The sequence below is a fragment of the Macrobrachium nipponense genome, chromosome 8 (genome assembly GCF_015104395.2).
Source record: "Macrobrachium nipponense isolate FS-2020 chromosome 8, ASM1510439v2, whole genome shotgun sequence".
NCBI lineage: Eukaryota > Metazoa > Arthropoda > Malacostraca > Decapoda > Palaemonidae > Macrobrachium > Macrobrachium nipponense.
Window position 1 is genome coordinate 105,491,082 of NC_087203.1, and position 27,624 is coordinate 105,518,705.

Here is a 27,624-nt window from a genome sequence, read left to right on the forward strand (position 1 = left end):
GTACTCCCTAGCGAGAGAGATTCTGCTGTGGGCAAAAAGGAAAGAGGTAACGATCCTGACGAGATTCATTGCAGGTGTGCAAAACGTCAGGGCAGACCTTCTCAGTCGTCGGGACCAAGTCCTTCCGACGGAATGGACCTTGCACGAGGACGTTTGTCGAGACCTGTGGACGCTGTGGGGACGTCCACTGGTCGACTTATTCGCAACGTCAAGGAACAAGAGACTTCCTCTTTACTGCTCCCCGGTCCTGGATCCAGAGGCAATCGCGGTGGACGCTTTGCTTTGGAATTGGACGGGCCTGGACCTATATGCCTTCCCACCATTCAAGATTCTGGGGGAAGTCATGAGGAAGTTTGCGGCCTCGGAAGGGACAAGGTTAACCCTGATCGCTCCGATGTGGCCAGCGAGAGAATGGTTCACAGAGGTCATGTCTTTCCTTGTAGACTTTCCAAGGACATTGCCCTGGAGGAAAGATCTACTCAAACAGCCTCACTTCGAAAGGTTTCACAAAACCTCTCCGCTCTGAGTCTTGGCCAGAGAGAGAGATTTTTTCGAAAGCAGCTGCGAGAGCAATCGCACATGCGAGACGTGCTTCCACAAGAGCTGTTTACCAGTCGAAGTGGGCTTCCTTCAGGGCATGGTGTAAAAAGGAGGGAGTTTCCTCTTCCTCGACCTCTGTGAACCAGATAGCTGATTTTCTGCTATTTCTCAGAAATGTGCAGAAATTAGCGGTCCCTACCATCAAGGGATATAAAAGCATGTTGTCAGCGGTTTTTAGGCACAGAGGCCTAGACCTGTCTGACAACAAGGATATTCATGACCTTTTGAAGTCTTTCGAGACCTCGAAGGTTCCTCAAATGAGACCCCCTTCATGGAATCTGGATGTAGTCCTGAAATTCCTTATGTCGAACACTTTCGAACCGCTTCAGACAGCGTCTCTTCGGAACCTGACAAGGAAGGCTCTTTTCCTAACTTCTCTTGCGACGGCTAAGAGAGTTAGTGAAATTCAAGCGTTTAGCAAGTTAATGGGCTTCAAAGGGGACAATGCTGTCTGCTCGTTGAACCCATCTTTCTGGGCGAAGAATGAAAATCCTTCGAACCCTTGGCCGAAGACTTTTGAGATCAGGGGATGTCAAGTCTGGTGGGCCAAGAACCAGAGAGAGTCCTTTGCCCGGTAAGGGCTCTCAAGTTCTACGTGCATAGAACTAAAGAGGTTAGAGGTCCCTCAGGTAACCTCTGGTGCTCTGTGAAGAGGCAGAGTTACCTTTATCGAAGAATGCTTGTGGCTTTCTTTCTAAGGGACACCATTCGGGAGGCTCATTCATCTTTCCAGAAGACTGATTTGAGCCTCTTCCGAGTAAAAGCGCACGAAGTACGAGCCGTCGCTACCTCTCTTGCCTTCCAAAAGAACATGTCAATCAAGGACATCCTCGATTGTACCTTTTGGAGGAGCAACTCCGTCTTCGCCTCACATTAACCTAAGGGATGTGAGAACGATCTATGACGATTGTAATGCACTGGGGCCATACGTTTCTGCGGACACAGTATTGGGGTCCGGAAGTAGCTCTTTCCCTATTCCTTAGTTAGGTTAAGTTAGGTTGTTGTGTTTTTAGGTTGTGGTGAGTCTTATGTGAAGATCTCCCATCCGTTAGTTAGTTTTAAGGGGTTTCTGTGGTATAGTTGGTCAGGTGGTGGTCAGTTGCTTCGTTGCCCTCATTTGTATGGCCTCGATGATCTTGTCACGCTGAGGTCTCGCACCGTTGACAGATCATCCAGAGCGCACCAGCACTACAGGTCTCCACCTGGCTGGCAACTCTGTAATTAAGCAAAAGCAGCCGTTACGTGACAGTATCACATCAGTCACTTTGCAAACAGGTAAGGAACCAAGATGTATATCATCTACTTAATTTTAGTTTCCCAAAAAATCCTATTCTGTCTTTTCCCACCATCCGAAGGTGTGATTCAGCTATATATATAATCGTCAGGTAAGTGGCATGAACAAAATGTTATTGTTATTATACAATTAAGTTTGTTCATACTTACCTGGCAGATATATATAATTAAAGTGCCCACCCTCCTCCCCTCAGGAGACAGAGGCATTAATAAAAATATGAATAGAAAATGGGAATGGTTCCTGATATCCGCCTCCCAGCGGCGGGAATGGGTACTACCACCTTGCCGCCCACTGCGTGTGCCGCGAGTTTTTGAAATTTCTGTCGGACGTCAGAAAATACAGCTATATATATATCTGCCAGGTAAGTATGAACAAACTTAATTGTATAATAACAATAACATTGTTCCTCTGGACTAACTGCACTTTTGCCCTCGATGGAAAAAGTGAAAAATAATGTCATTGGAGTGAATGAGTGGTTCCTCCATGCCTCACTCACCTGTCATAGTTAACTACCTTGTTACCAAGCCTCAGCTAGTGAACCACCTTTTGCTGGAGTTAATCAGCTTTGAATACAGTGGAACCTCGACATACGAAGTTCCTACTTATGAAAAATCCAAGTTACGAAAGCAAAGACGAAGATTTTTTTGCCTCTGCATACCGAAAATAATTCAGGTTGTGAAAGGGTAAAGTCCGAGATTCGCCCGGACCACCGAGAACAATTTTAAAACTCGCACGCCGCCAACTGAGTAGACTTGCCACCATCCTCCCGCTCTCCCATTGGTTCCTGATGCTAGTCACCGGCATAAGATCCTGCTCTCCTGTTGGTCAGCATCATGCCTCTATGTAAAGGCGTTCCTTGACCATTTTTTGCGGCAGCGTTATCGTAAACACTGGAATTCGTGCGTTCACATATATTTCATTTGTTAACGTAAAGTTGTGTTAGTGATTTCACTTTCATTGTACTGTAAGTTACTTTATTGTGTGGTGTGTGAACTTAATTACTTGCATTATTAGCTATGGGTCCCAAGAATTTTGCTGAAGTTCACAGAAAGAAGAGGATGCTTTCTATGGAGAACGAAGTTGGAGATAATCAAGAAGTGTTAATGTTTTCTGCCATTTGTTAATGTGTTTTGTAAAGTTTAGTGTTAATGTTTTCTGCCATTTTTTAATGTGTTTCGTAAAGTTAAGTGTTCATGTTTTCTGCCATTTGTCCTCCTCCTCTGTTGCCACTTTCGGAGATCGCCTCACTCGAAAGGTAAGGTTCCACATTTTACTACATATGTATGTACATGTACGTAAAGTATTCCTTGTACCATGTACACTAGTACACTTTATTTACAGGTCAGTCAGTTAGGTTAGGTATTGAATGGTCCAAATTGTTGCACTATTTCATTGTGTATTAGTCAATTTAGCTTTATTATAAAATTTACTGTGGTGTTTTTGTAGGGCTTGGAACGAATTAGGCAATTTACATGTAAAACGTAGTTCAAGATACAAAAAAATCATGTTACGAAGGCTGCTTTGGACGGATTAATTTCGTATCCTGAGACTACTGTATTAGGAAAAATGAAAATTATCTTAAATTTGCAATTTGTTCATGAAAACTTACTTGGCAGATATATATATAGCTGTATTCTCCGAAGTCCGACAGAATTTCAAAACTAGTACCCATTCCCCGACCGCTGGGAGGCGGATATCAGGAACCATTCCCATTTATTTTCTATTCATATTTTTTCTGTCGCCGGTCGGTAACAAACACCTGTTTACAGACCTCGGCCCAGGATTTTTGGATTTTGACTCGTTATAAGTATCTGGATTGACTTTTGGTTTTGACTCTGGATTGTTGGATTGGCATACGCGATAGTGGACTGTTTTTGGATTTTGGATTGGCTTTTCTATGAACGTGATGTCGGGATCAAGTTCAGTGAGCTTCAGAGTGTGTGTGAGAAGTGATTGCAAGGTGAGGCTACCGAAATCATCGGTAGACCCCCACACAGTATGTATGGGGTGTAGGGGGCATGTTTGTTTGCTGGTTGATCGTTGCATTGAATGCAAAGTTTGACTGAGGATGAATGGAAGGTGTATGAATCCTATCGCCGTAAGTTGGAGCGCGATAGGATCAGGAGGGCTTCCTCCAAGAGCGGTTCTTCTACGAAAGGTAAGGGAAAGTAACATTTCTCCTATTCTAACACCGTAGTAAATTTGCTTCACCTAATCCTGTGTTTGTTGCCTGAGGGCCCTAGTTCTGTTGTCTGGAGAAGGTAATGCCCTTTCTCTGATTCTAGAGTCATTACGCACTCTAGAGTCCAAAGTGTTGGCCCTTGAAAACGGCTCAAGTAAAGTGTGTGATCGTGCCCTAGTGTTGTGGAGGGGGCCTCTAGGTCTAGACCTCTGTCGGACTCCCAGAACTCAGGGAGTGGGCATGTCGAAAGCCGCAAGAGGGTTACGGGGGCTCCCCACCGATCTGGCGTCCCTTCGGCAGGACCTGTTGCTACTTCCAGGCTGCCAAGGAGCGTGCTTCAGGCTCGCATCCTTAAGGACTGTTTTTCGTCCTCCGAGGCGCCCTCCCCGCGCAAGGGGTGGAGCGCTCGGAGTGACTCGCGTCCGTTGAAAAGGACTTTTCCTAGGGAGGACGCTTTACGTCCCCTCTCTCCGCTCTCGTTGCGGTCTTCGCCTGCGTCGTATGACGCGTTTCCTCCACAGAAGAGAGGTCGGACGTCGTCCGAGGACGACGACGACGCTGAGAAGCGCTTCTTCTCTCGCGCCTCGGAGAGGCAGGTTGCTGTACCTTTGAGAAGGAAGGAAGCGTCCCCCCGCCCCTCGTCTTCTCGCAGCGCAGCCTTCACCTCCTCTCGGTTCTTCACCTACGAAGAGTATTCTTGCGTCGCTTCAAGACCAATTGTCGGCCTTAATGGCTCGAAAGACTCGCCCAGCAGCAGTTGAGCCTAAGCGAAGGAAGGACGCTAGACTGCCTGTCAAGAGGACGAGGCAGTCTCCTTCTCTGTCTCCTCGTTCGTCTCTGTCTCCGCCCGCACGTCAGGACGCCTTTGAGGACGCTCGACAGGACGCCTTGGAGGACGCTTTTGAAGACGCTCGGCAGGACGCTTTTGAAGACGCTCGTCGGGATTTTTTGTTTGACGCTTTGCCTGTGGAGAAGGCTTTCGAGAGCGCTCAGAAGGACGCTTTGAAAGCGAAAGCTGGACGCTTGAGCGTGAAACGTAAGGACGCTCCTGAGAGAGACTAAGAGTAACCTCTCTTGACGCGCAGCGCGGTCAGGACGCTCTTCGTGGTTCGAGCTCTAACGATCGACAGAAGGTCGGTCGCTTTGAAGAGGCTGATGTTAGTCTTCCTCGAAAGCCTTTGTTGAAGGCTAGACCCGTTGGGCGCACGCCCTCTCCAGAGGTTCAATCTCCTTTGCCTCTTCGGGAGGAAGGAGAGTTTAGTAGTCCGGCGGACTCAGTGGAGGAAGAACAGCCGTCAGTTTCGTCGGTTTCCGACTACAAGGTGCTGGTTCGTCTTTTACGTTCTTTGTTTGGTGAGAAGTTCCAGCCTGCAGCTCCTAAAGTCTCCTCCCTCTCAGTTTTCGTCTTCGAAGTCGGGCAAGGTTTCGGAAGTGGTGGAGATGAAGACTTCCTTGTCCACTAAGAGAGCATTCAAGAAATTGCAGGATTGGATGGAACGTCGGAAGGATCAGGGCAAGTCGACTTTCGCCCTTCCTCCTTCAAGACTCAGTGGGAAAGGCGGCATTTGGTATGAGACCAAATCTGAAGTAGGAGTTAAGATCCCGTCTTCTTCCCAAGGGGACTTTGCTAGTCTGGTAGACGCCCAGAAGAGAATCCCTTTTATCGTCCGCTAAGATTTCATGGACACCAACGGAGATCGACCATCACATGAAAGGTCTGTTAAAGACTCTGGAAGTCTTTAACTTCTAGACTGGTGCCTAGGAGTCCTGGATCTTCAATCTAGGAGTCCTGATTCTTTGAGTCTGGGGGAGCTGTCCAATGTGTTGTCATGCATGGACAAGGCCGTCAGGGATGGTTCGGAAGAGTTAGTGTCTCATTTCGGCACTGCTTTCCTCAAGAAGAGAGCGCTCTTCTGCAATTTTACAGCGAGGTCTGTTTCTGCATCGCAGAAAGCAGAGCTTCTCTTTGCACCTCTTTCGAGCCATCTCTTCCCCAGGCTATGGTAAGGGCACCTGGCAGTGAGCCTACAAGAGAAGGCCTACCCAGGATCTCTTGGCCCAGTCTTCAAGACGTCCCGCAGTCCCTATCACGTCGTCGTCTGGACGACCTCCTAGGAAGGTTAACCCTTTCGTAGCGCTCCTCCTCGAGAGCTGCTCCTCGAGGGAGAGGACTTGCAAGAGGAAGAGGTTCCTTCAAACCTAAATCCTCTAAGTGAGAAGAAGTCCTTCAGATGCCTGTCGGAGCCAGGCTAAAGGAGGTTCTTTGCGGTGGGGCGTGGAGAGAGAGAGATACAGATGCGTGGTCCCTCAAGATAGTGGACAGGGGTACAAGATCCCCTTTGTGGACCCTCCTCCTCTTTCTACGACTCCCAGAGATCTTTCCCCGTCATATCAAGGGGAGAAACAGCAGGTTCTTTTAGATCTTTTGGATCAAATGATCATGAAAGAGCGGTGGAGCAGGTCTAGACCTGGGGTCACCAGGATACTACAACAGACTTTTCCTGGTACCAAAGCAGTCGTCGGGGTGGCGTCCAGTCTTGGACGTAGCAGCCTGAATCTTTTCGTAGAAAGAAAAAATTCAAGATGGAAACACCTCAGTCGGTTTCTAGGAGCCTTAAGACCGGGCGACTGGATGGTGTCCTTGGACCTACAGGACGCATACTTTCACGTGCCTATCCACCCTCTTTCAAGAAAGTTTCTGAGGTTTATGCTAAGGGACAAAGTTTGGCAATTCCGAGCCCTTTGTTTCGGTTTAAGCACGGCTCCGATGGTATTTACCATGCTCCATGAAAAACGTAGCGAGAATGGTTACATTCTGCAGGAATAAGAGTGTCCTGTAATCTCGACGATTGGCTGATCAGAGCATCGTCAGAAGAAAGGTGTCTGAAGGACCTTCACTTCACTTTAGCTTTGGCGAAGTCCCTGGGACTTCTGGTCAACCTCGAAAAGTCGCATCTGACCCCACACAGTCCCATCGTGTATCTGGGTATTCAGATGGATTCATGGCTTTTCGAGCGTTTCCGTCCCAGGAACGACAGCTGCAAGGCTTAGAGAGAGTTTTCGGCCTTCCTGGGGAAGGAAGCTTGCTCGGCGAGGGAATGGATGAGTCTGCTGGGAACCATTTCCTCGCTGGAAAAGTTTGTTTCCCTGAAAAGACTACACCTCAGACCTCTCCAGTTTTTCTAGCAGACGAATGGAGAGTCGAGAGGATCTGAATGCGACCCTTTTCATCACCAAATCGGTGAAGAACCATCTAAGATGGTGGTTAGATCCTCGGAAGTTTCGAGAGGGGTTTTCCCTAAAGCTTCTGAGCCCAGACCTAGTGTTGTTTTTCCGACGCCTCGGTGTCGGATGGGGAGCAACACTGGGAGGGGAGAGGAAGTGTCAGGCACCTGGAGGGGGGAACAGGTGTCCTGCACATCAATGTAAAGGAACTAGCGGCGGTTTTTTTTCTGGCGCTAAAAACAGTTCTTCCAACAAAAGGTTGCAGAGAAAGTAGTCCAAGTCAACTCGGACAACACCACAGCCCTTGCGTACCTAAAGAAGCAGGGAGGTACACACTCCCGTCCTCTGTTTTATTTAGCGAGGGAGATTCTGCTGTGGGCAGATGCGAGACGGATAAGGATCCTGACGAGGTTTATCGCAGGAGTCCAGAACGTCAGAGCAGACCTTCTCAGCCGACAAGATCAGATCCTGCCGACGGAATGGGACGTTGCACCAGGACGTCTGTCGAGAGCTCTGGAGACTGTGGGGGTGTCCGTTAGTCGACCTATTTGCGACGTCAAGGACAAAGAGGTTGCCTCTTTATTGCTCCCCTGTGCTGGATCCGGGAGCAGTCGCGATAGACGCTCTGCTCTGGGACTGGACGAACCTATGACTTGTATGCCTTCCCGCCATTCAAGATCATGGGGGAAGTAGTAAGGAAGTTCGCGGCATCGGAGGGACGAGGTTGACCCTGATCGCCCCGATGTGGCCCGCGCGAAAAGAATGGTTCACGGAGGTAATGTCATTCATCATAGACTTTCCGAGGACATTGCCCTGGAGGAAAGATCTACTCATACAGCCCCACTTCGCAAGATATCACCGAAACCTCTCCGCTTCTGGGTCTGACTGCGTTCAGACTATCGAAAAGCTGGCCAGAGCGAGAGGTTTTTCTAAAAGCAGCTGCAAAGGCGATCGCCAATGCTAGGAGAACGTCCTCGAGAGCTGTTTACCACGTCGAAGTGGGCTTCCTTCAGGGCATGGTGTAGAAAGGAGGGAATTTCCTCTTCCACTACCTCTGTGAGCCAGATAGCCGATTTCCTGCTATTGTTTTTAAGGAATGTACAGAAGCTGGCTGTCCGACCATCAAGGGATATAAGAGTATGCTGTCGGCAGTCTTCCGTCACGAGGACTAGACCTGTCTGATAACAGGGATCTTCACGATCTCCTGAGATCATTTGAGACAATCCAAGATACCTCAGGCGAGGCCTCCTTCTTGGAACTTGGATTTAGTCCTTAGACTGTTAATGTCGAGTCCTTTCGAACCTCTACATGAAGCGTCTCTTAGAACTTGACGAAGAAGGCTCTTTTCCTAACTGCTCTGGCGACGGCGAAGAGAGTTAGCGAAATTCAGGCCATTTGTAAGAGAGTGGGCTTCAAAGGGGACAATGCTGTCTGCTCTTTGATCCCACTTTCTTAGCAAGAATGAAACCCGTCGAACCCTTGGCCAAGGAGCTTTGAAATCAAGGGTATGACAAGCCTTGTGGGCCAAGAACCTGAGAGAGTCCTGTGCCCTGTCAGGGCTCTAAAGTTTTATGTCCACAAGACTAAAGAAGTACGAGGTCCCTCAAGATAATCTCTGGTGTTCGTTAAACGACCCGATATACCATTATCCAGAACGCATTGGCGTTCTTTCTGAGGGACGTCATTAAAGAGGCTCATTCGTCTTCCACACAGATCGATTTGAGCCTCTTGCAGTGAAAGCTCATGAGGTCAGAGCTGTCCGCAACCTCGCTTGCCTTCCAAAGGAACATGTCGAGCAAGGACATCCTTGACGCCACCTTTTGGAGGAGCAATTCAGTATTCGCCTCACACTACTTGAGAGATGTGAGAACGATATACGAGGACTGTTTGTTCTCTTGGGCCATACGTTTCTGCAGACACAGTCTTGGGGGCTGAAGGTAGCTCTCTCCCTATCCCTTAGTTAGGTTTAGGTTAGTTTTTAGTTGTTGTGGTTTTTGGTTGTGGTGAGGTTTTGGTGAAGACCTCCCATCTCTTAGCCTAGTGTTCAGGGGGTCTTGGATAGTTGGTCAGGTGGTGGTCAGTTGCTTCGTTGCCCTCATTTGTATGGCTCTATGCTCTTGTCATTGAGGTCACGTCCCCGTGGACAGAGCATCCAGAGCGCACCAGCACTACAGGTCTCCACCTGGCTGGCAACTCTGATTAAGCACAAGCAGGCTGAAGTGACAGTAATCACAGAGTCTACTTTGCTAACAGGTGAGGAACCAAGGTGTATATCATCTACTTAATTTAAGTTTCCTACAAATCCTATTCTGTCTCTTCCCACCATCCGAAGTTGGGATTCAGCTATATATATATCTGCCAAGTAAGTTTTCATGAACAAAATGTTATTGTTATAATACAATTAAGGTTTGTTCATACTTACCTGGCAGATATATATAATTAAGTGCCCACCCACCTCCCCTCAGGAGGACAGTGGCACTGATAAAAAATGAATAGAAATAAAATGGGAATGGTTCCTGATATCCGCCTCCCAGCGCGGGAATGGGTACTACCACCTTGGCCGCCCACATGCGTGTGCCGCGAAAGGTTTTGAAATTCGGTCGGACTTCAGAGAATACAGCTATATATACTATCTGCAGGGTAAGTATGAACAAACTTAATTGTATATAACAATAACATTTTTTTCATATAATTTTGAATAAATGTGTAGATACTATAATGTGCACCTGTGTGGAGTTTTTGTATTGTATCTGCAATTGTGATGCAATATGAAAATGGTTATACTTTTCATCTTTCTCATATTGTTACTATTATCATTTTGTCTCAAGCAATACAGGGAGCCTACATCAGCTATAAACTATATCATTATGATCTTCATCTTGCTACAGTTCCAAAAAATGCCTTCTTTGTAACTCAGACTTGTATTACCCATTAAAAGTTTAACAAATATAGATAACTATTTATACATGATGTAGATTGATGTAAAAAATATGATTTTTAATAGAGGATGCTTTAAGTTACAGTATTTGTTCTTTGTGATTTTTATGCATTCAACTTACCTGTCAGATATATACTTAGCTATAGACTCCGTCGTCCCCGATAGAAATTCGAATTTCGCGGCACACTCTACAGGTAGGTCAGGTGATCTACCGCCCCGCCGCTGGTGGCGGGAATAGGAATCATTCCCGTTTTCTAAGACAGATTTTCTCTATCGGCCGTGACAGCACATTGTTGTTGTTACTCCTGATTTGATTTTCGTGTTTTTTCATCGCTATTGATCTTCTAAGCCGGTTATTTTGGTGACGTATTGGAACTTTGATTTGGCATACTCTTTCGTGACTGTTTTTTTGGACTTTGTTTTGGATATTTCTCATGATGTCGATTCTAGCTTTACGGTTAGAAGACAGTGTGTAAATGAGGGGATGCATGGTGAGGCTACGAAAGCTTCGGTAGACCCTCACACAGTTTGTAAGGGGTGTAGAAGGAATGAATGTTCAATTTCTAACACCTGTGATGAATGTTGTAAATATGAATGAGGAAGAATGGAAGAATTTAAATTCATATTTAAGGAAATTAGATATGGATAGGGCTAGGAAGGCTTCCTCCAGAAGCGTAAGTAGGTCTCGCTCTAACGAGCCTATTAAATTAACACCTAACCCTAAACCTCTCATCTTCTTCCTCTAGTACTAAGACTGCAAATCCGGCAACGGAAATTGCAGATCTTAAAGCTGCGCTACAAAGGATGGAACGTCAAATGCTGACGTTGAAAGGTAAGCACAGTGATAGTGAATTAAGTGTCCCTAGTGCAGTGGAGGGTGCGTCTGATCGGCTCTGTCTCGCTCCCAGGCCTAGACCTCTTCCAAGCTCACAGGCCCCAGAGGAGAAGGAATGTCGAAAGCCTTACGGAGGTTACGGAGAATCCCCACCGATCAGGCGTCCCCTCGGCAGATTCTGTGACGACCCGAACTGCCAAGGATCGCTATCGAAAAAGCATCCTAAAGAAGTGTTTTTCTTCGTCAGATTCTTCACCAAATGTAAGGGGATGGAGTTCTGATGAACTGTCACGCCCCTTAAAGAGAAGTTGGAAGGCTCCAACTTTGGATTCAAGCCCTGAGCTTTTCTCCGATCTATCACCTTGTGAGAAGAAGAAAGGAGATTGGTTCCTAAACGGAAATCGGAGTTCCTTCCGCTTCTAGACATCCCTCACCTGAATCGGGAAGGAAGAGAGAATGCGGCTGCGAAAATTATCCTAAATGTGCAGGAGCAACTTTCGGCCTTAGTAGGAGTTTTTACTAAGAAACTCCCAGGAGAAAGGACTCTTTCCTTCCTATAAAAAAGACGAAGGGAAGGAAAGAAGAAACGGAAGTTTCGGCTTATACTCAGAGGAGTATGAAGAATGCGCCAAAAACCAAAAACGCCAACCTGGCGCAATGCGCCAGATGCGTTTGAGACTCCATACGAGTCAGAAGAGCCAGAAGCGCCAGATGCGCCAGAAGCGCCAGCCTGGCGAAATGCGCCAGAAGCGCCAGATGCGCCAGAAGCGCCACCCTGCCGAAATGCGCCAGAAGCGCCAGATGCGCCAGAAGCGCCAGAAGCGCCACCCTGCCGAAATGCGCCAGAAGCGCCAGCTTGGCGCAAGGAATCACGAGCGCCAACCCGGCGCAATGAGCCACAAGTGACAAATAAGAGACGGACTTCTTCCAAAAGACAATTAAGCCAAGAGGATTTGTTTAGCTTTCGGAAGGATAACCTTTACCTGACAAGGACTCTAGTTGTCGCACAAGCGGCCGTATTCCTTGTCAGGACATAGGTGGTTCCGGAGAAAGCGATAGGAGAGGACATCCTTCGTCTGACAGGAGAGAAAGGTGTCGCACAAGCGGCCATCGCTCTTGCCAGGAGAAGGATAAGGTCGTTTTGCAGGATCAACCTATCTCTCGTAGGGACGCAAGTTATCGCACAGGCGGTCGTCGTTCTTGCGAGAGTGGGGTGGATGTTGCAAGAGGCCAGTCTCCTGCTGGAAATAAACAATCCTCTTCGGAATTGGATTTGGAAGAGATTTCGGAATCTTGAAGATCACTCGGCTCCGGGTTTGTCAGAATTACAAGACGCTGGCAGCCCTTTTACTTCAAGAGTTTGGGGACTCTTTAAGCCCGACTGCTCCTCCTTCTCCAAGGTCCTTATTTACAAGCACGAAGGTCCCGAAACAATCATCTTTTATTAAAATGAAGCCAACCATTTCCATGAACAAGGCTCTCCGATTCGTAGGAAATTGGTTGGAATCCAAGGAGAAGGCGGGGAAGACAGTCTTTACCTGCCTCCTTCCAGACTATCAGGAAAGAAGGGAATTTGGTACGAGACGGGCAAACCACGGGGTCTAGCTCTCCCGTCCACTGCCGAAGCAGATTTTTCGAATCTGTAGATTCGTCTAGGAGACAAGCCAAGTTGTCATCAGCAAAGATCACATGGCGGACTTCTGAGATGGACCATCTCCTCAAGGGAGGGTTGTTTAATGTCTTTAGAAGTTTTAATTTTCTTCTTAGACTGGTCCCTTGGGGTGTTGGCAAAAAAAGACACAAGAGAAGGAATCTCTTAGTCCAGAAGTCCTTCATAGTGTTCTTTCCTGTATGGACAAGGCGGTTCAGGATGGATCAGGAGAGGTGGCCTCTCTGTTTGGAACTGGTTTATTCTGAAGAAGAGAGTCATTATTTAGCTCTTTTCTGACGAAAGCAGTTACTCCTACTCAGAGGTCATCTCTTCTGTATGCTCCTCTGTCGGACCAATTGTTTCCTTCAAATCTAGTAAAAGATATTTCTCATTCTTTGACAGAAAAGGCCACACAAGATCTCTTGGCCCAATCTGCAAAGAAATCGAGGACTTCGGGTCCTACTAAGAGAGAGACTCGGGCTCCTCAACAGCCCTTTCGAGGGAGTACCTCGGCCAGACCCTCTTTTAAGAAGAGAGGAGTGCAGAGAGAGGTAGGTCTTCCTTCAGACCTATCAAGAGAGCGAAATGAGACAAAAGTCCTTCAAGCTCCGGTAGGAGCCAGACTTCGGAAATTTTCCGAAGAATGGGCTCGGAGACAGGCAGAAATTTGGTCCCTTTCCGTGGTAACAAAGATATATGATCCCCTTTCGAGACAGACCTCCCTTGACTACGAACCCGAAGGAACTGTCAGCCCAATACATGGACCCTGCCAAAGAAAGAAGCATTATTGCAACTGTAGAACAGATGTTGTAAAAGGAGGCCATCGAAGTGGTTCGGGATCCGCATTCCCGAGGATTCTACAACCGTCTTTTTTCTGGTTCCGAAATCCTCGGGAGGGTGGAGACCGGTCCTGGATGTGAGCGCATTGAACCGATTTGTGGAGAACACAAAGTTCTCTATGGAAACATCAAAATCGGTTCTTGCGGCTCTTCGTCCAGGAGATTGGATGGTCTCCTTAGATCTACAGATGCATACTTTCATGTCCCCCTGCATCCATCATCGAAGAAATATCTCCGATTCATGATGCAGGGGAATGCAGGGGAAAGTATACCAATTCAGAGCCCTATGCTTCGGCCTTTCAACGGCCCCTCAAGTGTTCACGAGGCTAATGATGAATGTTGCGAGATGGCTACATCTAGAGGGGATAAAATATATCCCTTTATCTGGACGATTGGCTAATAAGAGCAAATCGGAAATTCAGTGCTTGAAGGACTTGGAGAAGACTTTGAACTTGACAAAATCTCTGGGACTGCTCGTGAACCTCGAGAAATCACAATTGATCCCAGACAGAACATAGTCTATCTGGGGATACAGATGGATTCTCGGGGTTTTTCGGGCGCGTTTCCATCTCAAGACAGAATTACTCGAGGCTTAGAAAAGATCTCGAAACTTCTTAGGGAAAGAACGGACCTCGGCGAGGGAATGGCTCAGTCTGCTGGGCACCCTTTCCTCGTTAGAGCAGTTCATTTCCCTGGGAAGATTAAATCTCAGACCTCTGCAATTTTATCTAAAGAGGATGTGGAGTCAAAAGACAGGAGACTTGTCAGACGTTTTTTCCCATCCAACAGGGGATAAAATCCGACCTAAAGTGGTGGTTAACCCCATTAACAAGGAACGAAGGGGTGTCCCTCTTGATTCAGAACCCTCACCGAGTGTTGTTTTCCGATGCCTCGGAAACAGGTTGGGGAGCAACACTGGGTCCAAAGGAAGTACAGGTATTTGGACCAGACAACAAACTACTCTGCACATCAATGCGAAGGAACTCCTGGCAATTCATCTAGCCCTGGAATACTTCGAAGCGGAAGTCAGAGGGGTGGTAGTTCAAGTCAATTCCGACAACACACAGCTCTGGCTTACATCCGGAATCAAGGGGGCACTCACTCTTTCTCTCTGAACGAAATAGCGAGAGCTCTATCAACCTGGACAGAGGAACAGGGCATTATTCTGCGTACAAGGTTTGTCCAAGGAGTAAAAAACCTAAGGGCAGACAGGTTGAGCAGAAAGAACCAGGTTCTCCCGACAGAGTGGATGCTCCACTCAGGAGTCTGCAGACAAATATGGTCACTCTGGGGGAGACCCCAGATCGACCTGTTTGCCACGTTCCTCTCCAGGAAAATAGACAACTTCTGCTCGCTAGAAGAAGATCCCAGAGCCACAGCGATCGATGCCTTCCTCATGGATTGGTCAGGCATAGATGCATACGCCTTTCCCCATTCAAATTGCTGGGGAAGAGTAGTAAGGAAATTTGTGGCATCGGAAGGAATGAGAATGACTCTAATTGCTCCCTTTTGGCCTTCCCGAATCTGGTTCACAGAGGTACTGGATGGACGGTGGACTTCCCCAGATCTCTACCAGACAGGACAGATCTGCTCAGACAACCCCACTTCGAGAGTTCCACAAAAACATCCAAAGTCTCTCCCTGACTGCCTTTCGACTATCGAAAGACTGGTCGAGCGAGAGGCTTTTTCAAAGAAAGTGGCAACTTCAATTGCTAGAGCCCGCAGAGTCTCCACCCTGCGGGTCTACCAATCGAAGTGGGAAGTTTTCCGTAGATGGTGTAGGTCGAAGAAGCTGTCCTCTTCCAATACCTCTGTAACCGAAATCGCGGATTTTCTCTCTTCTTAAGAGAAGAATCCAAATTGGCCGTATCAACTATCAAGGGATATAGGAGCATGCTCTCAGCTGTTTTTTAGAAACAGAGGGCTGAATCTCGAGAATAATAAGGATCTTCATGATCTCATCAGGTCTTTCGAGACTAAGAAATTGAGATCGTCAATTCCCCCGAGTTGGAACCTGGACGTTGTCCTAAAGTTCTTGATGTCGGACAGGTTCGAACCTATAGATAAAAATCTCATTCAGAGATCTTACTAGCAAATGCATATTCCTGTTGGCTCTAGCACTGCTAAGAGGATCAGTGAATTGCATGCTTTGGACTCTCGGGTGGGATTTAGAAAAGATCGGCTGTCATTTCTTTCCAGGATCTTTTCCTAGCAAAGAATGAGAACCCTTCTAAACCTTGGCCTAGAAGTTTCGAAGCCAAGGGACTCTCTTCTCTGGTAGGAAGAAGAGTTGGATCGGTCCCTTTGCCCAGTCAGGACCTTAAAATTTTATTTAGAAAAGAAGACACAGCTTCAGGGATGTCGACAAGGTCTTTGGTGTTCGGTAAGAAACCCCAAGAGACCTATGTCAAAGAACGCCACTGGCATTCTTTGTCAGAAATGTAATTACCGAAGCTCATAGGAATTGCCAAGAGAACTCTTTAAAGCTGCTGAGAGTGAAAGCTCACGAAGTCCGAGGCTGTGGCAACTTCCCTTTCTTTTACGAAGAATATGTCCATGAGAACATTTTAGCAGCAACTTATTGGAGGTGCAATTCAGTATTTGCATCCCACTATTTAAAAGATGTTAGAATAACATACGATATGTTTCGCTCTTGGACCTTATGTATCAGCGGATACTATGCTGGGAAATGGAGCAGACGCTGATCCTTAAATTTGTTTTTAAATATTTTTAATAAGTATTTTAATATGGTTGTTGAGTTGTGGGTTACTTGAAAGGATGTTCGGGGATGACTGCCTTTCAATCGTAGTACTAACCCCAATGAGGATCAGGTGATCGGGATTAGTGTCGTGCTCTATGATCATGCCAATAGGCAAAGTGTTTTGTCATGTAAGTGGATTAGGACCCCATTGACAAACATCCTAAGGTTCTGAAAGCGTAAGTGGGTAAGACCCCTGTAACAGACCATCAAGAACTCTTAGCATGAGGTCACTACCTCGCTGAGGCTCTTGAAGCGATACGGGCTCCTAGGCAGTAGCCATGAAGTCTTTCGGCTAACACAGGTAGGAATCAAGGTTTTTAATCTTATTACCTACAACATATGTTGTTTCCTGTCTATTTTTCAGTAGATTAGCTGTCTCTTACCCTCCGCCAAAGGTGCCAATCAGCTAAGTATATATCTGACAGGGTAAGTTGAATGCATAAAATGTTATTGTCCTGATACAATAAAGTTTTATGCATACTTACCTGGCAGATATATACGGTGTATGGACCCACCCGACCCTCCCTCAGGAGACAGTGGAAGAGAAAATCTGTCTTAGAAAACAAGGGAATGATTCCTATTCCCCGCCACCAGCGGCGGGGCGGTAGATCACCTGACCTACCTGTAGAGTGTGCCGCGAAATTCGAATTTCTATCGGGGACGACGGAGTCTATAGCTAAGTATATTATCTGCCAGGTAAGTATGCATAAAACTTTATTGTATCATGACAATAACATTTTTCGTTCTAAACTCCCATATCTGAAAAATGTTTTCACATTTAGAAGTTGACTGATATATTGCAAAAACTTTAAGAATAAATTTTAGTAAGATGAAGGAAATGGAAACTAAGTATCAAAAGATATAAAGCTATAATATCTTCAGTCAAATAACTGCTACAGACAATGGTCTTCACCTATAAACAGTGAACCAATTCAGGATAAAAAGAATATATCACCATTTGAATTTCATTCAATTGATTTCCATAAACAGATAAAAACTTCATCATAAAAAACTAGTAAGATTTATCACCACTGTTTAACACCTTTTTATGTTGGAAATTGTCTATTTTTACATTAAGAGAGAGAAGCTGGAGTCATTTCTAACTAACGTGACTGTGAAAATTATGAATTTTAGAACCAGTCTTCAAAAAGTTCATAGCAAAGCAATGGTAAAAATAGTACTGTGATATATTTTAAAATCCTTTTATAACTCTTTGTTAAAAATAAATCATACATTTATACAGAAATTATATTAAGACAACTGACATAATTTAAATAGGCTTTTATTTAATTGTTATAGGTAAAACATTAATTGTATAGTACCAAAAATCATGATTAAAGAGCCAGGTAAAATGCACCCACTAACAACACTACTGCAGTCGTGACTGAAAATCATGGCAGTACTTTTGTTTAAAAGTGTCTTTTGATATTTCACATTCTCGATCATCCTATACTCGAATGAGGAAGAAGTAAATCCATGGGATATTTACAGTAAAAGAGTGGGCTGATTATCAGATGGAACTTTAATGCATTAACCTCTCATAAAAATATCACAAATGTGCATTGAGAGCCGGCTAATTTTTTTTTTATAAATCTACTGCAACCTCTGGCCTATCCTCACATTAATAATCAGCCATAAGACCATTTCAGACTTTATCTTTAAAAAATACAAGTAGAAATGGGGTCATCCAGGGTAATAAATGGATGTAATGTTACTACTCTACATAATATTTCAGGCATTTGAGGACGTCTGTAATAATACCCCAGGGCTGTTATTAGAATCTCTACACAAGCTTGTACTTGGCATAAACCATACCTAAATTATATTTTTTTCTAAATGTTTGTAGGTTCAACTTACATTGCACATAAAAACTGGAATGAAAGTAAGAACAGAAATGAAACTGAAGCAGCAAATTTTAATAACTAGTTGTTGGTCACTCTCCTGTTTTTTCATTCCTTTCAGATGATCCCTCAGGAGTTACGACAGAAGATGGCGACTCTGTTTTTCTACTACAACAGGAGAAATACCATATAGACTGGTCCCTGAAAATAAACAAAATCATCAGTAACAAATTTCTCATTTATCAAGAATACCTGAAGAGTTCATTCATTTCAGACAATTATTACCTTTGATTAGCCTTGCACTTTGGATCAGTTTTAATCACATACCATACAAACGGGGAAAAAGATCCCACTCACTTGGTGATGAGCAGGATCTTATTCTGTTGGGTTGACAACCCTGCTCTACAGATCTCAAAAAACTAATCCTGATAGTTTACATTGTTCAAGAAGTAGTTAATTAAATCACTGTGTACCACGATAGTAAGAGACCCCAATTGCAACAGAGTACTACATGGCGAATACACAAGATTTCTTAACATTAAAGTGATTTGTTGCAACAGGAATACATATGTTCCTCTATGGAGGAGTTATGGAGTTCCATTTGACGTCTGTGTGTGTGAGAGAGAGAGAGAGAGAGTAATTGGTGGTTGGATGGTTAACGACTGTATTGGCTGTTGGCGATCAGAGTTCTGTGTTTTGAGTGAGTCTTTAGTCAGTCTTTAGTCTTTGGTGAGAGCTGGTGATAATAAGTAGTGTCGACAGCAGTCTGTTAAAGGATTGGAAGTCAGTTAAGTTTTGTGTGTTATTGATTTGTTGTTTGCTTGTTGTTGAGTTGATGTTTTTTGCTTTAGAGTTGTTGTGCCTGTGCTGTTGTCTTTTTTTGTTGTTGTGTTGTATAGTTGTGGGGTTGTGGTCTTTGGTTGTGGTTCTTGTTTTTTGTCTTGTGGTTGTTAGTGTTCCAGTGACCTCAACCAGCAGACAGCACAGCATAGCCCGGAGTAACTGGAGTGGTTGGTAAGTACATTTATTTTTTTTTTTTTTTTTTTTTTTTTTTTAAGGTATAGGCCAATTGCCCTGCTGTATTCTGAAGTATAAAGAGGAAAGTGTGATTGAGGTGAGTTTGGCAGCTGGATCGATTAGGTTTATGTGGGGGGGATTTACCCGCTTGTTTTTTAAAGCTTGTGATCCTGCCACATTATTTTTTGGCGCCCGAACAGGGACTGTTGGTGCGGCAGCTGCAGGGCAATTGGGGTAGCGAGTTGTGTGATTGGTGGAGAAAGTGAGGATGGAAGGGTTGAAGGAGATAGAGAGGTAGCTGAGGTTGGCGAGGGAAGCTAAGGGAAGGTTGGAAGTGGAGAATGAGAGGTTGAGGGTAGAGTGTGAGAGGAGCTGAAGAGCGAGTTAGAGGAAATGAGAGGAATGCTAAAGAGTGCGAAAGTGGAAATGAAAGAAGAGGTGAAAGGAGCGGAAGAGAGAATGGTTGAGAAAATGGACGAAAAATTCGGGGTAATGATGAATGCAGTGAAAGAGATGATGCAGGAAATGATGAAGGGATTCATGGGAGAGGGAGCTGTAGTAGGTAGGCCTACTGGGTATTGTGACGGGCCAGGAGTGGTAAAGGAAGCGAAAGAGCGAGTGGATGAGAGTACGAGTGATGAAGGTGATTTGGTTGTGATAGGTAAGGGAAAGAAGGGGAAGACACAGGATAAGGATAAACCTAAGGACAAGAATAAGAAGGGGGCTGAGGAAAAGAAGAAGACTAAGGGAAAGAAGGTTAGTAAGGGTGATGGACAGTATGAGACTAGGACTGAATACATTGGGGAAAAGGCTGAGAGTGATTTAGATAGTGGTGAGTGGAAACAGGTAGGTAGAAAAAAGAAGGGTAAGAAGAGCGTAGTCAAGAGTATGGACGTGAGTATGGAAGTTGACTCGCTGTATTCGGAAGAGGGAAAGAGGGGTCAGAATGGAAGTAGTGAGAGTGAGAGTGAGCAGGAAGTACGAGAGGCTGTGTATATGAGAGAGGTACCCCGATGTGCACAATATGAGGAATATGGTAGTAGGGACATAAGGGACTTTTTTTAAAGAATATGAGAGGTATTGTGAGGCAAAGTATGGGGATAACGAGAGTCTGGGCAAGAGAGTTAGGTAGTTTTTTGACAGGATTTTTGTTGAGTACGTATGGGGCAATGATGAGTGTAGGGAATGTGCCGTATGAGTGTGTGAAAGCTAGGATTGTAGAACAGGCAAAGAGGATAAAGAGTAGTGTTAGATATAGGAGAAAGCAAGATTTTGAAGAGGCAAGAATGAATATTGGTGAGTCGTCGTCAATGTATGTCTGTAGGTTAGAAACATTAGCCAGGAAAAAGTTTGGGGACGAAGGGATAAATGAGTGTAAGGAGTTAGTGCGAAAGTTGTTGGCGACTACCAGAGAGCGGGTACGAGTTTATAAATCTGAAACGTAGGGAGAAAATGTGATGGACGAATGAAAGGTTGACCTGGAACGACATTTTAGAAACAGTAGAGGATTACGAGTTAGATAGGTGTATGAAAGAGAGTAGAAGTGTTAGTGTTAGGACTGAAGTAGCCGAGGTTATACCAGAATTTAAAAGCTATAGGGAGGCAGTTTTGGAAGGGCCGAGGCGAGTGGCAGAGTGAGTGGTAGATAGGAGCATTAGGGCAAGTAACATGAGTGTAGTTAGCCTAAGAAGAGATAGGAGTGTGAGTGTTGGAAGAGTGGGGTCAGTTAGTCGTGAGCGAGGAGATCATTGTTATGGATGTGGTAAGCCAGGACACAGAAAGAATGAATGTCGGTGGGCGTTTGGAGTGTGCTTCGGGTGTGGGCAAACTTGGCATTTGGTGAGCGAGTGTAAGAAAGATAGGGATATTAAATGTTATAGGTGTGGACAGGTAGGGCACATAGCTAGTGGATGTCGGAGTACCCATATGAATGTGGTTTGCGGCAACTGCGGGAAGAATGGCCATTATGCTAGGATGTGAAGTGTGTTGAATGTGGAATGGAAGGTCATGTGGCAAATTTGTGTAGGCGAAAGAGGATGAGTCAGGCTGGGAATTCAGGAAACTAAGTGAAAAGGGGATTCAGTTATGTGGGTCCTTTAGTCTGCGACAATATGTTCGGGAGAATGTGATGAGAGAGTTGTTTGGGATGAATAAATGTGAGCCGAGCATCAGTGAGCTAATGGGTCTGGAAGATCGGCAGTTAGTGTTGGTTGAGTATGGAAGAAAGCGGAGGAAGGTAAGGAAAGGGAATGAAAGGGAGAAACATGAGCTGCATGATAGAGGGGTTAGTGTTAGGGTAAAAATAGTGGATGAGGCATGTAATACGGATGACTTTGAGGGGAGGAATGATACATATAGCGTGTGTGGGTTTGAACTGTCAGGGTTTAGTGAAGTTTCACCGGGAACGGAATCAGGTGGTAAGGATGTAGTTGGCAGTATGAATGAGTCTCTTGGGAGTTTGGCAGGAGTGTAAATGAGGTAAGTGATTTGGTGGCAGAGTTACGAGAGATATTCAGACAAGAGTTGGAAGGGGTAGATGAGATAGTGAATGGGATTCGGGAGGATGGTAGTGAGGGAGATGGTCTGGGAGAAGTTGATGGCGGTGTAACTGAGTGTGTGTATGAGGGCCCTCAAACAAGATCCAGGGGACTTGCGTCCGAGCATCCGTGGGTGTTGTGAGTGTAAGGAGACGTTGTCAAATGTAATTGGGGAGGAAATATGGAGGAGTTATGGAGTTCCATTTGACAATGTCTGTGAGAGAGAGAGAGAGAGTAATTGGTGGTTGGATGGTTAACGACTGTATTGGCTGTTGGCAAGTTCTGGGTTGTCTGCTGTTAGAGATCAGAGTTCTGTGTTTTGAGTAAGTTTTTAGTCAGTCTTTAGTCTTTGGTGAGAGCTGGTGATAATAAGTAGTGTCAACAGCAGTCTGTTGAAGGATTGGAAGTCAGTTAAGTTTTGTGTGTTATTGATTTGTTTTTTGCCTGTTGTTGAGTTGATGTTTTTTGCTTTAGAGTTGTTGTGCCTGTGCTGTTGTCTTTTTTTGTTGTTGTGTTGTATAGTTGTGGGGTTGTGGTCTTTGGTTGTAGTGTTGTGGTTCTTGGTTTGTGGTTGTTAGTGTTCCAGTGACCTCGACCAGCAGACAGCACAGCATAGCCCAGAGTAACTGGAGTGGTTGGTAAGTACATTTTTTTTTTTTTTTTTATTTTTTTTAGGTGTAGGTCAATTGTCCTGCTGTATTCTGAAGTGTAAAGAGGACAGTGTGATCCTGCCACACCTCTTTTATATGCATGTACCTTTGGTGAATGCTGGGTCAGTTACTGAAGCTTAGTAACTAGTATTAGGAGAGGGGCAAGGGGAATCACTCAGTTGCTCAGTAAACAACATCCACTATTTTTTGGAGGCCTTGCTGTAAAGATGTATTGGCTACATTTGAAAACTAACTTAACACTTCATAGATGCCTCCTAGAAGCTAATATATTGGTGGTCAGAAGCAATGATATAATATTGTATTTGTAAAGACCATTAAAAGTCTCATGACATATTAATTCTTTACAGAACATTCAAATTCAAATAACTATATCATTCAGTAATTTTTTAGATAATTAATTAACAAAGATAAGCTCTTAAGAAAATTTTGCATCCATTTCTTTCATGGAATTAAGTAAAAATATATTTGTCTGGTTCATATTTACCTTCTCCTTCTTTCCCTTCTATTTACAGTTCTGTACGTATACGTAATCAGCATAAGGTTTTAAAACACTGAAAAGTAAAGTACTACATATATGAACTTGCACTTACTTGCCAAAGTCTTCACTCTCTTGCAAAGTTTGAGGTAATTCACAGCCCACAGTCTCAGGCAGTAAGACAATTAAGGTTCCGGAGATAATTGACAGAGCCCCAAAAATGAGAAGAGGTAATGGCTTATATGTTTTAGCCTGAAAGAAAAAATTAAAGCTCAAACTTTAATATAATGCTACGCCATGATGCTTAAAGTACAAGAATTTGAATAAGCCATTATATGTCAACTGATACACATTATCCCTTATAATGAGAGGTTTTTCAGAGGCAATATTTAGACTGAATTGATTTGGATTCACAAAGGTACCCCACCCAAATATTTTGTCCAGATGATTTTGTGTGTGCAGCTTTTGACAAGAGATGGATTGCAATTCTTATCTCTAGACAATGGATTATAAATTTTGGTATGATATGGTCAGTTTGGTAATAAATTTGATCCATAATTATCATGTAATAGTAAAAGACTGATGATGAATACCTTGACCTTGTATCCAAAGCTTTTTTCATCAAAACTTATCTTGCAATTTTCTCATGATCATAACAATACAAAATAATAAAGGATAAGATAACAAATAACATTGTGACATGATGAAATATGTTGATAGACTTGGGTCATCAATAAATAATTAAAAGATAGAAAAAAATATAACCAGTTCCCTATAAGGATTATGAGCATTAACTATAAGAAATAGTTAAATACTCCATGAACTATGTACACATATAAGCTCATTAACACTCAATCTAGTAATTGTTGCACAATTAAAACTGAATATACTCACTGAATATGCGATAAATGGTGCTATTAATCCACCAACTCGGGCACACATGGAACATGCGCCAATACCCACACTTCTGTACTCCGTTGGGAAAATCTCGGCTGAATAGACATAGACGATAGCAAAGGCAGCAGCAATACCAAATTTACCCACAAGGCTCAAGGTCACAATCAGCCATCCAATCTCTGAAGAGGTAAAAGAAAAATTCAATCTAATAAATATTTTTTCAAGGATACCATTATGAGTCATCTTTGAGAATCCTAAATTATAGGTAAGTTAGTATTTTTACAATTACCAATCTTTGAGAAATGCAATGTAAACCAAAATTGTCTCAAAAGTCAAGTTTTTTTTTTTTAATGACAGTCTGCATGATATATGAAAAAAAAGAGAACCCTTAATTATATGAAAAATGCAGTTTTAAATGACACCGTAGTAATGATATGGGAATCCTAATTTCTCGGAAAGTTGGCAGTGGTTCAGTGACTCCATCTTAAGAGTGATATTTGTATATGTATTGGAAGCCTAAAGTATCCAAGTTGGTTGTCTTTCAATAACTCCATCTCTGGGAGATATTTGAGATACCTAAATCAGAAGAAATGCTGGTACTTAGCAATGACCATCCCACAGTAATACATATGGGAAATCTAAATGGGTAGTTTTTTTATGACCCCATCTTTGAAAATCCTAAATTAAGATAAATTTGGTAGTTTTTCAGTTAATTTGTCTAAAGAATGATGTTGGAAACCTAAATTATTACAAAAGTTGGTAGTTTACCTTTTTATACACATCATAGGGAAACAGAATGAAAGAATAATGTAAAGGATTATAGCTCAAGATGATTACATGATCTAATGATTTCAATGGTAAGATTATAGAAATATATTGATGGCTAACAAGACTGCAGGTGTGATTCAAGTGTGATTCAATCACCAGGCAGGTTTTACAGACAGTTTTTACCACTAGTGTGTTCAGGAACCAGATGCTTAATCAGGTCTTTCTAGGATGTCTAAAAATGACTGCTACGGCATATTAGACTAAGGTACAGTAATGCGAGTGTTGAAACTAACACGGGCATAAATAATGTACTCAAGGCTCTTTTTCAATAGTATATGCAGCATGATCATGGTTGCATTTAAGGGGACAGTACAAACTGTAGATTATACTAAACTGGAAGCCGCCTTTGACAGAATTTTTCATGATAGGACACCACCATTAATGAAAGAAATTTCTATTGAAGAATGTAAATACCACTCCCAAACTATATACAACGCATTACTAAAAATATGGTTTCATCAATATTTACTTAAAGGAATGTGAGAGAAAGGTGTCAACAGGGCAAGAACATAGTAAACTTCAAGCATGATAATGAAGTAACTTGGGTCACAGAGCTATTGTGGAATTTGGCACCCAGCACTGAGGTTACCGTGTGGTCTGGAAGCGAATGTTTCACTTCTGAAAGCTTGCCAGTCAACAGTCATTTTTACCACATAATTCCCTTCTGATGTTACAAATAATAGCTCTACTCTCTCTCTCTCTTTCAGGAGCTTGAGCGTTATCTTAATATTTCTGCAAAAAATTAGTTGTAAGACAATAATCTTCTCATATGTTATGCTAAACTGTATTTACATAAAATTAACAATAGTATAGTATAGCATTTATTTATCCCTATACTATTATTTCTCTATAATTCAACTTTAAATAATCTCAACATACTGTAGCTTTACGAAATATAATTAAACATTTAAACATGCTGGACAGAACTTAACATTTTTTTTCTTTTAGTGTTTCATCATAGGGTTAAAAGAGAGTGGTTTAGGCAATGACCTTGCCTTTCTCCACATGGGTTACCTTCTGGGATAAATCCGGACACGAAGCAAGCGATGCCACCAAGCAAAAGAACAAAGGAGAGTGTGCCTTTCCTGCCCATTCTGTGAAATCAATTAGATTCAGTAATGAGCAACAGTGCTTTCCTTGTTTGCACCAATAAAGAATCAAATAATTGTATGTAGCCTTTATAACTTTATAAAAGCAGCAACAAGACTAATTTTGCATGTTTTGGAAACAAGGAAATTTTGACAAAACTGTAAATTAGACAATGTATGAGCAAGATGAGGCTATGTTCAAAAATGACTGGAAGGGAAATGTTCACAAGTCACAATAAAATTGACATTTAAATTCTATTAGACAATACATTTGCATTTGAAATAGGAAAGTCAAATAGTAATACTGTATAAATCTGAAATCCTTGCTGACTCCCTGCCAAGTTTGGTCTGATTTGTACCAGCCTAAGGTAAAATCATTATCCTCATTGGAGTTCCCATGAATGAAAATAACTTAAAACAAGAAATATGTACATACAAAACCGAAGGCAACAATAAGAACAATGGAAGACATTACCTGTCAAGAACTAAGTAGCTGAATATATAAGATGGTATCTCAATCAACATGGTAAGAATGAAGTTCACAAAAATATTTCCACCAAGGTTACCGGAGTTGCTAGAAAGTCCGTAGTAAACTAGAGTGCACACTGCCCTGTACATAAAATATCACAATTAAAACTGATTTACTGACAGAAATGACTTTATATACCATATTACAGGACGATAGAAGTACTAGCAGTAAACAAAAAAAAATTCTACTTCATATGTAAATTTACAATTCCCATGGAAGTTTGGTGATGTAATTGTCTAAAAAAATAAATCTAACATTACAATAATTTCACAACTTCAGTTTTTCAGGATTAAACTCAAAATGTTAAAATATTAAGTGCAAATTGTAACTACAACCATGAAGGCTACAAACTATAAGGAAAAAGTTATCAAAAGGTTCCTCTTTTTCTACACAATAAACCTAAGGTTTCAACACCTCACCCTCAAAAAGAAATCCATATTGTAATTCCATTCAATCAATGATTTGTACAGTCTCTCTTACCAACAGAAGAACATGTTAAACGAACGCTTCCTCATATTGGGTTTCTTCAAAAGGTCAAAGACGGTCCTCTTTTGTTTAGGTTGTATGTCGGTGACATCATCAGAAACAAGCTCAGCTTTGCTATTTGCAAGAGACAAACTGCCATCAACTGTTGATATCTGCAACATACCACTGATGTTAATTTGTTTTGTTACTTTTTACTGGTACAAAGACAAAAGGAAGGTGAGCAATAGATTTTTTTTTGTTTTCCATGTACAAACTGCTAATAATATAGCTGACAATTCTAAAAAAAATAGGAAATACCTTTTACTAAAAGAGTATGTACCACAACCTTGTAAATCTTGCTATTCATTGTACTGTATAAGACTGCATTTTTTCTTATTTTTCTTCAAATTGAGAAATGGACATAAATGAGCAGTACTGTTCATTGGTTTTCCAAATAGTACAAAGTCTTGGGTCACAGTGAAATTCAGGCCAAAAGTGTACAGTAAATGAAAAGAGACTGGAGAGTTCATCAGACATAAAAAAAAAAAAAAAAAAAAAAAAAAAAATTGCTGTATGGTGGTGATGATTGCAAATAATGAGTCACTGTAATATGTAACAGTGACTCATTATTTTTAATCGATTTTACTACTTTGAATACATATCAAGATGAAGACACAAGAGCTCTTCAAAGGGTATGCACAACACTTTAATGAAAATATAAATAAATGCGTCATATGGGAAAGTAAGTTATGAAACAAAATCCAGTGTAAAAACAATCTGAATAAATCGTATACCTTTAAAATAGAATTACCAAAGGTTTGACTGCATCGTCTGAGTAAAATTTACTTTGCTATACATCCAAAATGTGCTAATTGCAGTGTTAAAGAATCATTCTAAATCTTCTCTGACCATGACTACAATGGGCGATACAATTTACACCTAATGCAACTC

The 27,624-nt window shown here is 43.0% G+C and overlaps 1 protein-coding gene across 7 annotated transcripts in view; it reads right to left on the reverse strand.

The window, feature by feature from the left end:
* Positions 1–17,177: 17,177 nt before the first annotated feature.
* Positions 17,178–27,624, reverse strand: part of LOC135222936 (organic cation transporter protein-like) — an 81,759-nt gene continuing 71,312 nt past the window's right edge. For all 7 annotated transcript variants that reach the window (XM_064261380.1, XM_064261381.1, XM_064261385.1 and 4 more), the window contains 6 exons: positions 26,689–26,846; positions 26,155–26,289; positions 25,606–25,685; positions 23,761–23,942; positions 22,982–23,118; positions 17,178–18,367 (listed from right to left, as the gene is read on the reverse strand). In XM_064261380.1, coding sequence (XP_064117450.1) covers positions 18,259–18,367; positions 22,982–23,118; positions 23,761–23,942; positions 25,606–25,685; positions 26,155–26,289; positions 26,689–26,846 — 801 coding nt within the window. In that variant the 3' untranslated portion in view covers positions 17,178–18,258. The remainder of the gene's footprint in view (positions 18,368–22,981; positions 23,119–23,760; positions 23,943–25,605; positions 25,686–26,154; positions 26,290–26,688; positions 26,847–27,624) is intronic.